The following is a 12079-nucleotide window of genomic DNA, read 5'->3' as shown; positions in this document are numbered from 1 at the left end:
TAAAAGCAAGAAATTTAAAAATCCCCAAATCAACCATTGCAAATTGGTCAAAAATAGATTTTTCTCAGCATCTGAATGAATGGGGACATTTAGCAAGGAGTGGGAGACCAGTATCATATGGCAATGAGTTAGATGGAAAAATTGCAAAGTGGGTTTTCATCCAACATGATCTGCAGATCCCTGTTAGTGTGGACACTAACGGTCTCTTGTCAAGGAATTTGGGTCAAGTGAACATCCTGAAATTGAGTTTCAAGCCAGTAGCTATTATGGAACTGGGCAACAGGTTTTTTAAAGCGACACAACCTCATGCTTTGAACATGGACAACAATGGCCTGGCATATCCCAGAAGATTTGGAGGAGAAAATAAAATTATTCCAAAAATTCATAAAGGCAAGAAGTGAAAAAGATCATTTCAAAGACAAGATGATAATTAACATGGATGAAACTCCTATGTACTTTGATCTCATTCCTGGATGAACTGTCGAAAAGAAAGTGTTAAAAGTGTGGATAAAAGCATCTAACCTTAGTACTTGCAGTTTCCGCAGCAGGAGATGTGTTGCCGCCAATAAAAATTTTTCGTGGTGTGAGGGAGCTAAAAGATATTCAGGCACCAAAAGGATGGATCATATGTGTGCAGGAGAAGAGTTAGGTTGATGAGGAGGTGATGCTACAGTGGATTAAAGGCATATATCTAAAGTATACAGAAAAGGAACAATCTCTTTTAGTGATGGATTCATTCCAGGTGCATATTACAGATGCTGTAAAACAGGCTTTGAGAAGGGGTAACATGGTGCCTGCAGTTATTCCGGGTGGATGCACCTCCAAGCTACAGCCACTAGATGTCAGTTTAAATAAACCGGTCAAGTCCGACATGAGGAAAAGCTGGAAAAATTGTATTTGTAAAGCAGCAGAGGGCCTTTCCAATGAAAATGACAACATGTCTTGTAAGAGTGCAGATAAACAAACAGTTGTGGACTGGATTGTGAAAGCAGTCAAATCGCTTTGGGACAAGCCAGATCTGATCTGAAAATCATTTAAAGTTTGTGGTATTAACAATAACTTGATGGATGTGAGGACAATATCATAAGAGATACTGAATGTGATGGCAGCAACAGTGAAGAGGACAAATTTGATGGATTTGAGCCTGAGGAGGTTGAGTGGGCAATTAAGAATGTGGACAGATTGAAAGATTTAAATTAAATATATTAGCAGCATTCAAGTTTGTTCAGCAGTACTTGGATTATGTCAGATATCACTGCTGTGTAAATAAAAGATGTTCATTTCAGAATTAGTATGTTTATCAATCTCTCTATAATCACTATCTACCAGTATCTCTCTCTCTTTCTTTCTATCTATCTCTCTCTCTGAATATATTTTTATGTAATTACAGCAAATAGTTTATACTGTGCTCATCAATAGTTATTTTGCCAAAATAAGTCATGTAATGAGCATGAATGGCAAATAAACCTTGACATTTTGTTGAACCATATATTAGAACAGAAAAAGTTGAACTCATTCTCATATACACAAATGATTCATTCTTACCTGAGCTCTTGTTCTTAGCAAATTTGCATCTAGGAAGAAAAGTGTAAACAAGCAATACTCACAGCATTTTCTTTTTTAAAGTTTTCTTTAATAAAATTTACATTTTAGTGCATTTTTCGACATGTAATTTTCAAATGATTTAAAAGGTGTCCCACAACTTATGACTAAAAAAAAAACAATGTGTCCCAAAACATACAGTGCACACAAAAAAATACTGTTAAAATAAATTGATGGTGTCCCAACATATATGGTAAATACAGCAGAGTCTTTCTTTGGGCAGCAAAGACTTGAGGATGAGTGAAGAGACATATCTTGGAAACTGACATCAGAAGTGTCTAGAGGTACTAATGATCAATCCATGAGAGTGCCTATATAAACTAGACGTCATCCACAGGAAGTATCTAGCAGCAGTCTGTGAGTTCAACTGATCCATAAGAATACCTGTATAGGCTGGATATCTGGAAGCACTATGTGGGATAAACTAATCCATGAAAAGTGCCTGTATCAACTGAATGTCATCTGCAGAGAATGCCTAGCAGCACTATGTAGGTTAGACTGTTGTATAACTGGGTCCATAAAGTGGGTTCTTGGGTATTGTGGCACTAAGCTGGGCATCATACACAGGAGTGCCTAGTGGCACTGTTTGAGGCATGGAACTGGACAAATTCGTTTTTCTGGTAGCTGATTCTGTATAATCGATTGTGGCTGTAGTCCATTGCGAGTTAATTGGCCAGATCCATTTGTGAAGGAGCTTGGTCATATTGGCTCGCATAATGTTGTCCAGTTCTTGAGGTTTGGATGGAGTATGGAATACTGATCCACTTAGGTAGTCCATCATTCTGACATGCAGGATTGTAACTGAAGCTGTTGTTGCTCTCCATATCACTCCTCAGTAAATGATATGGATTTGATCCTTTGCCTGCATGCTGATGATGTTTTCATCTTTCAAGGTATGCTTCTGCACCTTCATTCTAGTATTCATACAATTGTCACCCATTGGCTTCTGTCCATAATATTCAAGCCTGACATGTATTCAAGGAATGGCAACCGGAGAAAACTACACATGTTAAGTGGTTAGGGGCCATCCATTTAGTACGTACGCATGGAGGGGGGTAACCCAAATGCAAATGCTTGCATATGGGGGAGGAGGTCTACTGATAATGTATGTATGCATAGGAAATGGAGGGGGTGAAACTATGATAATAATTTGTCTAATATGTAACCTGTGGTTCAGTAGGCATTTGAATTATAGTGGACATTAGGCAAACTGTTTAAAGTTACGCAGCTTCTTTCTTTTGATGCAGCCAGACATTCAACGTCAGTGGACTGTTTTATTAAACACTTTAATATTATAATTCCTTTATGGTTTCTGCATGGATTAAATATAGGCCATTCTATAGAATTCAGGGTGGGTGCATCAAGCGTATGTAAGCAGGTGGTGGGGTGTAAAAATTTACACATGTGTACGGGGGGGGGGGAGGAGTCAAGCTTTGCCAGAGTTTTGTGAACATACTAAATAGATGTCCCCTTATCAGACTGGTCTTGCCCAGGGTCTAAATCTGTAATACAAAACAGTGGACAATATATACATGTAGTGCATCATGTGTCCTGCTTTTGGAACTTAGGAGTGTCTGTGCAGTATTGCTAACTATGGCAAAACCTGTAAAAGAGCATGTGTGGCCTGCACAGGTAGAGAATTTGAGCATCGCTATTAATATTTACTAAGTGGACACTAATTAATCAAATCTAGTAACAGTTTACCTGCAGAAAGGCCATTTTTTGACTACTTAAACAGGTAAAATTGTCGCTTATAGTAACTACATGGATGAAGTGGGGGCTATGAGTAAACCATGTATAGAAACTGTACCTGTATTTTATCCAACCATGCAGAAGCAACAAGTAAAATAAACAAGTTTTCTTAACTACACACAAAATATGCACATAAAAAAGGCACAGAAACATTATAATTGATACTTATGAAGCAGATGCTACAAATCCATCGTGAGACAATGTTACCTGTGGGAAAGGCCCAATGACATGCTACACAGGTAAAAATCAGTACTGCATTATGTAATTAACTATGAACTGGATGCTAAGACAAGATAATATAGAAAACTTACCTGTATTTATCTAGATATTAGCAGAAAGGAGGAAATGTTCAGGAGGAAATGTCATGCTGAAAACTGAAGCTAGCTTTGAAATTAATGGCTCTTAGATACATTGGCCCTATACTGATGATAGCTGACATAGGCTCAATACTGCCTATAGACCATGTGATTGCAAGGCAGAAGACCATGTTATGGTGCAGCAGAGGGATACATGTCACTGGATCCCTGTCACCCATTCCCTCAGGAACAAGAAAAAGGCAGGATCATAATATGTGCTGACTGTACATGAGCCCCGTTAGATGGAAAAGTTGAATCCCGATGAAGCAGATCCATTGTTTCATTTGTTGGTACCTGAACATTGCTGTACGTGGTTCTAAAAATAAGATGCCACAGAAAATCCTGTCATCATTTGATATGGTCAGTGATGGTGCTGAATAGAGACTGATCTGTAAGGTGTAATGCCTACAAAGATCTGTAATAAATTAGGGTCAATCATGACTATCAGCAGCCCTGGGTCTGTAATAGCAACTGGGCACAAGACAGTATGTCTCCACTAAGTGGATATCTCGTCCCAGTAAGGGCCTGTATATCAATCTGGGAATGGAATAAGTGATATTAGGTCAATGAACCCATTCTCTCTGCTGTTATCAACATTGATTCTCAAAAACTGTGGCCTTGAACTTATATCAGATATGCAGAACTGTCTCCCCAGAGACAAGCCCATATTAACTCGGTACTGTGACACAGCAGGCAGGATCAACCCATATTAACTCGGTACTGTGACACAGCAGGCAGGATCAGCCCATGTTATCTAGGTACTGTGACACAGCAGGCAGGATCAGCCCATATTAACTAGGTACTGTGACACAGCAGGCAGGATCAGCCCATATTAACTAGGTACTGTGACACAGCAGGCAGGATCAGCCCATATTATCTAGGTACTGTGACACAGCAGGCAGGATCAGCCCATATTAACTAGGTACTGTGACACAGCAGGCAGGATCAGCCCATATTAACTAGGTACTGTGACACAGTAGGCAGAATCAACTCATGCAGTCAGATTATTACAGTGACAGCACAGTACCAGCATATCCTCAATAACTTTCACTTTTAAGATATCAGTTTTCACCTGAAATTAACATTTCAGTGGCAAAGAAAACAAACTGTCTTGATGGCTTCCATTGTGCTAGGTTATTAGTGTGCACATGAACAAATTATCTTTGAAAAGCATTCTTGTCAACCAACATGTATCAAGGATGACCTTTTGCAACCAACAATGATTATAAAAAACAACCAAAACAAACTTTAATTTGATAATTAATTTAAAAATAAAGTGCATTTTAAATTAAAATAAAGTTTTGTGTAAATGTGAAATGTGAATGGTGAATGATGTAATGCAAAAAGTTTATAAAGTTAATTTTCTAAATTCATTTTTATTGGTAATATTGCTCTAAAATGTATTTGGGACTGAGAGACAGACAGATAAAACAATATACATTTGTATGGAGAGACAACAGCAAAATATAATGCCCCCTTCTGCAATCACAGTGGGGGCATGAGACATTTCAAATGAACAACTGATAATTACCTCTGGGGACATGCCATACTGGTGATAGTTTTCTGTGACATTTTCTTTGGTCAAATATTCATGTACATCAGGCGGTAAACCTCCCAGCAAATGACTCTTCTTTGCATCTTGAAAGAAAATATTATAAAAAATTCTCACTTAGGATGTATATTTCATTGAAAAAGTTCTTAAACAGCATAGACAAAGAAAATCTTATCTTCACTATCAAATTTTATGTACCATATATTTAGACCAAGATTGCAAATTTACAGTCAAATCTGTCCTTACAGTCACCTCCACTCAGCGGTCACCTATGTACACAAATCATTATAATTTCCCCCTCGCTAATTTCCTATATAAATGTCCTGTATGTAACAGTTCCCTGCTGTCCACATTCAGGTGCTTCTTGACCAAACAATGGTTCTCCATGCCTTAAGTAGTCACTAAAGCACATCTACATGGACCATTCAGTCTACATCTACATGGACCATTCAGTCGACATCTACATGGACCATTCAGTCTACATCTACATGGACCATTCAGTCGACATCTACATGGACCATTCAGTCTACATCTACATGGACCATTCAGTCTACATCTACAAGGACCATTCAGTCTACATCTACATGGACCATTCAGTCTACATCTACATGGACCATTCAGTCTATATCTACATGGACCATTCAGTCGACATCTACATGGACCATTCAGTCGACATCTACATGGACCATTCAGTCGACATCTACATGGACCATTCAGTCTACATCTACATGGACCATTCAGTCGACATCTACATGGACCATTCAGTCGACATCTACATGGACCATTCAGTCTACATCTACATGGACCATTCAGTCTACATCTACATGGACCATTCAGTCTACATCTACAAGGACCATTCAGTTGACATCTACATGGACCATTCAGTCTACATCTACAAGGACCATTCAGTCTACATCTACATGGACCGTTCAGTCTACATCTACATGGACCATTCAGTCTACAACTACAATGACCATTCAGTCTAAACAAACTGAATTTCTGCCTCATGAGGAAGGCATTGCTTCAAGGAATATTGATGTACAAACATTTCTTATCTTGATTGTACATGTTAACTGTGTAAAAAAGTGTCAATATGTCAAATGTAAAAGTAGTTGTGTTATCACAGCAGCAATGGAAGTCACCTTTTGTGCAGAGTGCCAGATACATATATATATATCCTCATCAAATTAATGCCATCACTGAAGTAAAAAGTTTGTTTTTGAGAAGATATAGTAATCAGTAGAACAAGCAATATAGACACTGATCTGCAGGTACATTATGTTACAGCAGATCAGGATCCTTACTGTTTGCAGTTTGACTCAACTTATAAGTAAGTATATATGGCAGTCATGAAAGGTATCTCCACTGTTTCATATGCAAACCATCCACAAAGTCTGGTCAAATTACGTAATAAAGAATTCCAGATACCATGCATGGACTAATTGTTCATTAACCTTGATCTTTCACCTTTTAACCTCCAAATCAAAAAGCGTTTTTCTTATCTCAAATTCAAGCCATTTACAAAGTTTGGGCAAGGTATCTAGTACACAAGTCACATTATTGTGTAGTAAACGTTTCCTTCTTTAAGTAGCTATGATCATAAATTTTGTCTATTTGGTCCAAAAAAATATCTTACATGCCAGAAATGAAAACTGTTTACAAAGTTTGATAATGGTAGATGTTGAAGAACTTGAGTTACTGTTTAAAAATGAAATTATAAACTGACATGACCACTCCAGTGGCCTAAGTGGATACAGCATCCATCTTGGATGAAGGAGGTCGCAGGTTCTAACCCCTGCCTAGTCATACAAAAGACTTACAAAAATAGTACTAGCAGCTGCCTCACTCAGCATTATAAGTTAAATGTCATAATTGGTTGGCCTGGTGTTAGGATAAAGTGACTGGGCAGGACATGATACTACATGTCTGAGGCACCATGCAGCAGTGCTAAACATCATTATAAACTGCAACCCTGCATACATCAAAAGCAATACAATTCAAATTCTTAAAGCTATATTAAAAATGCAAAAACACACACAAACATTTAAATAGATGTACTGATGAACAACATCATAACAACAATTGCTCTGGCTTATGGCAAGTGTAAAAATAAAATTGAAAAATTGCTGCAAAATCCTGAAAATCTAATCTAGCCTAACTGTCATAAAACTTTACAAAAAACTTTGATTAGTAAATATTACTCCATATTGGGAAATCTTATCTTGAATGTACAAACTTAGCTTTTAATTTGATCAAAATACTTCTGAGAAAAATTTGGAGTTTAGCTGTTTTTATGAATAAATGAAAATAAATATGGCAATAAAATTTTATTTGCTTACCTCAAATTATTTTTGCTTAACTGTGTGAACAAGCTTTTTGATAAAGAGTGTTCAAGAAGGTTTAATATGAGTATCATGAATGATACATTACATGCATGCCTCCTGTTTCATAATTGTCTATGTAGGTACTAGTATGGTATGGTTGACTTGGACGATTATTGACCATTGGCATCCAATGACCTTGACCTTTGATCTTGGTATGTGGTTTTCAATTAAATTTATAAGAGTTACCATGACCATGACCTCTGACCTTTAGACCTCATAAGTGCAAGCCATTCACAAAGTTTGGTTAAGGAACTTACTTTAGAACAAAACAAATAATTTGGCAAAACAATTTTTCTTTGAACCACAATGATCTGGACCTTCAACCTTTTGACCCCAAAATCAAGACTTCTTCCATACCTTAAGTACAATCCCTCCACAATCTTTGTTGAAGGTGCTAAAGTTACTATGACAAAAAATCTTTCTTCTCTCAAAATAATGTTGACCTTTGACCTCAAATCAAGAGGTTTTTTAAAAACCAGTGTACAAATCATCTAAAAATTTTGGTGAAGCTACATAGCTGATAAATTCTAAAGTGCATAAACCATTTTCTGTTTTTAGTTACAGTGACCTTGACTGTTGACCCTAATATTGATAGGCTTTTTCCCTACCTGAATTGAAAACTATGCATAAAGTTTGGTCCTGGTCTGTAATGTAGAATTAATGTTATTATGTGGAAATCATATGTCTCATTTCAGTCATAGTTACCTTTCTCTTCAACCCAAAATATCTTAGAGCTCTTCCAAAGCCCAAATGCAAGATATCCACAAAGTTTGGCAGCTTTAAATGGTGGAAAAGTCAAGTTATTGTGCAGAAACCATTTTTCTTCTTTAAGTCAATGACTTTTATCTATGACCTGTTGATCCTAAAATCTGTAGAGCTCTTTCATTCCTTAAATGCAAGCCATCCACAATGATTAGCAACTGTAGATGGTGGAGAACTAAACTTATTAAGTGGAAACCATTTTCCTTCTTTCAGTCAAAATGACCTTAACCTTTGTCCTTTTGACTTTAGAAAAAATAAATAAAATACCCAAAGTGCAAGACATCCGCAAAACACTTTGGTAACTGAAGATGGGGGACAACTTGAATTACTGTGAGAAAATGAAATTGGTAAAAGATGGACCAGAAGATATCACAGCATAATATGCTCCACCTTATGGTGTGCATTTAAAAAATATAAAAGATCTAATCAGCCTCACTTTTATACACCTTTTCAACTTGAGGATATAGTCAGCTGCAAAAATGTGTCTCAATGTCAAATTTGTATTAATCCAAAATTAAGATTAGCATCATAACATTAATCCCTAAAATAACCAGCCTGTCCTGAAATGTATGCTTAAATTAATTATCCCATCATAGTTTTCAAATAATTTGTGTCCACAATTTGAGCTGAGCTTTTATTTCAACATGCAACATTTTATGGAAGTAGGACCAGGACATCCACTATGCATACAAATATGCTAACCAAAGTACCTTTATCTATGCTGAGTGGTTTTTATGCAATATTGCTAACTAGCTTCTTAGGATGTCTGGATTGACCAATGGGAACAAACCAAGATTAACTACTGTATTTGGACTATATAAAAACCAAAATTATTTCATTACATGGAATGTCAAAATTTAATCACATACAGGTTAAATATCAAAATGTAGAAAATATGTCCACATCAATTATTTATTTAAGTCAAACATTCCACAGTTTTTTATATAATAATGTAGTCCATTTTCACTCAATAGGTCTTAAGTCACACAATTATGAGAGACTGGGTCTTAAGTCATACAAGTATAAATGACTCAGGGTGGTGGAGCCAAAAAACCTGAAATGGTGTGAAATTCTAATTATGTCATCCATATAAACATAAAAAGGCCAGGTACATTTCATCTGATTAAAGCAAGTTTAAATTTTTGTTTTGTTAAATTAGAGTGCATGTATTTTTTGACATTCCTAATTAGGAAATACTTTTCAAAAACATTCATAAGTATAAATTAAGTATTTCTGATCTTACAATTCCACAGAATTTAGAGGCATAGCACAGCAGTGATAGGATAAAATTAGAAAAATATGTATTACGTTTCACAGCATAATACAAGCTTGGTTTATTTTTCCAAACATAAGGTAATTTTTATTTTTAGTCCATACAATTAAGAGCCATTCAAAAATGTGCTGCATTAAGTGTAGACTGAAACTACTAGCTATAATTACTGCATACATTTACTTATAAACAAAGACCAACTGCAAATACATGGATCTGCTGTCACATTGTGCATTAGCAGATCTCGATCTGTGTCTACAGAGTTTCTTAGGAGTAATCAGTAGAATATCACAGATCCTGATTTGCCGGCATAAAAATTATGTAATGGCAGATCAGATCCATGTTGACTGCATGTATGTGATTAGGATTTTTAACAATTTTTCAGTCATATTGCTACGATGTCTGCAGTGTGGCAGTTTATAGTGATGTCTAACAGTGGGGCATCATGCCGCAGACATGTAGCATGATGTCCCACCTAGTCACACTATCCTGACACCAGGCCAACCAGTCCTAACACTAACCTCTTAATGCTGAGCGCTTAGCGAGGCAGCTGTTAGTACCTTTTTTTATATAAGTCTCTGATATGACTAGGTCAGGGTCAGATCCTGCAACCTCCCGCATCTGAAGCAGATGCTCTAACCACTAGGCCACCGAAGAGATAACATCATGTACATAGATGAACATAATACTCTGTATCCCTGCTTAATACATCTGTTCCAATTTTGCTGCAGTTGGGCTAAGCCTGCTTTTTTAAGTACATAAGTGTAACTAAGAGGTTTGTTTAATCAACACTTATGTCTCAATGCTTTCCTAAGAGAGAATTAAACCCCACCCCAGCAACAAACTCCAGAAATAGTAACAATGGCTGCCATTATGCAACAGCCCTAAATAATCATCTTATGTCATAAACACAATGCAGAAATGAGGTAATGATTATTGAATCTTACTTAAACTACAAAAAGTATGTACAAAATCTTCATGGAGTGAAGAAACTCATATTGATTACATTGGGGTCATCTATTTCAGTCTATTATGAGACTAGAGACACCACAGAACACCAGCTTTATACATATATGTCTACTTATGCTGAATTAAACTTTTCACAAAAACACTTTTTGAGGCTTACAAATGGTGAATGTATGGAGAAAAAAAAAAGCTATTAAAAGCTGGAAATTTCCCATGAAATTAGGAATAATTACATGCTACGGAAGTGTATTATCAATCATCATATTTAACAGGTAAATTATTCTGTATCTGCACCAGGCATATGTACACATATGCCTGGTTGCCCAAAGAAATGGGATTTGATCTTCTTGGTCTTTTCCAGTAGATTCAAGGAATAAAATTATTTCTTGTTATTTGCAAATACAAAGTTTCATTCAGCAGCATTTGTAGAAATCCAGTTTTCTATGATTGGAACAAAAACACAAACAATGCAAATTAAATATACATAACACTTGTTTGCCAAATAAAAGACATTTAAGAAAGATAACCTGTGAAAATTAAAATTAAGCAATGCTTAAAATTTGTGATTTTCTCTAAGATTAATTTAGTTTCAAAAACTATCATTGCCCAAAGTTCTTATGTACCAGTACTCTAAAATATACTCTGGAGTACAGAGTACTTTTCTATTTGAAACCAACAGTATGAATACTTTAATTCCTTATGAACAGGAATATGACAATGGGTACAACTAACAAGTACTTGAATTTGAGTACAATGTACTCCACCACCCCATGTCTGATTAAATTGTAGCAATGTAGGTAAAATGGTAGAATATTAATGCGATATTTAAAATTTCAGTCCTTTTCTTTCTCTAGGTTTCAAAACTGTCCACATTTTACCTTGGGTAAAGTTGAGGGGCCAATTCACATTGGTTGAGTCGAATGTGGTGAGAAGATCCTGTCCTGCTGTTATTGCCGTTAGAAGCTGAAATCCCAGGCATGTACCCCAAACTGGGAAATAATCACCTTTGTCATGAGCCTGTAATATAAACTCATTTGGAAAAGTAAAGATCTCCTTACTTATAATGCTGTACATGGCAGCTATTGAGTATCCCATCTTACAGTGGAGTACACAATAAATATAATTTTACAACCACCTAACGAAATGGAATTAATGACCATATTCATTTTATAACAGGAACCATGTCATATTGATGGGCCTTGTGGTAAGACTGCCTAATAATAAAGAATATGATAAATATAATTTTACAATCGGTTAATGAGATGAGTTTCATAACCATACTCATTTTTTAAGTACAGGAACTGTGTTACAATGCAGGGCCTTATAGTGAAGGAGTACTGTACATAATACATATAATTCTTTTACTAAATAATGAAATGGTATCCATCACCATACTTACTTTATAACACTGAACTGTGTTATAATGAAGGGCCTA

The 12079-nt window shown here is 36.1% G+C and overlaps 1 protein-coding gene across 5 annotated transcripts in view; it reads right to left on the bottom strand.

The window, feature by feature from the left end:
• Nucleotides 1-12079, bottom strand: part of LOC149802363 (gamma-glutamyl hydrolase-like) — a 52639-nt gene that overhangs the window by 18127 nt on the left and 22433 nt on the right. For all 5 annotated transcript variants that reach the window (XM_089951606.1, XM_089951607.1, XM_089951604.1 and 2 more), the window contains 2 exons: nucleotides 11523-11661; nucleotides 5242-5348 (listed from right to left, as the gene is read on the bottom strand). In XM_089951606.1, the coding sequence (XP_089807732.1) occupies nucleotides 5242-5348; nucleotides 11523-11661 (246 nt within the window). The remainder of the gene's footprint in view (nucleotides 1-5241; nucleotides 5349-11522; nucleotides 11662-12079) is intronic.

Source organism: Sinohyriopsis cumingii, chromosome 3 (assembly GCF_028554795.1).
Source record: "Sinohyriopsis cumingii isolate HCF-2022 chromosome 3, ASM2855479v2, whole genome shotgun sequence".
Taxonomy (NCBI): domain Eukaryota; kingdom Metazoa; phylum Mollusca; class Bivalvia; order Unionida; family Unionidae; genus Sinohyriopsis; species Sinohyriopsis cumingii.
Note: the sequence above shows the minus strand (reverse complement) of the source record. Positions and strands in the feature narration are given on the sequence as shown.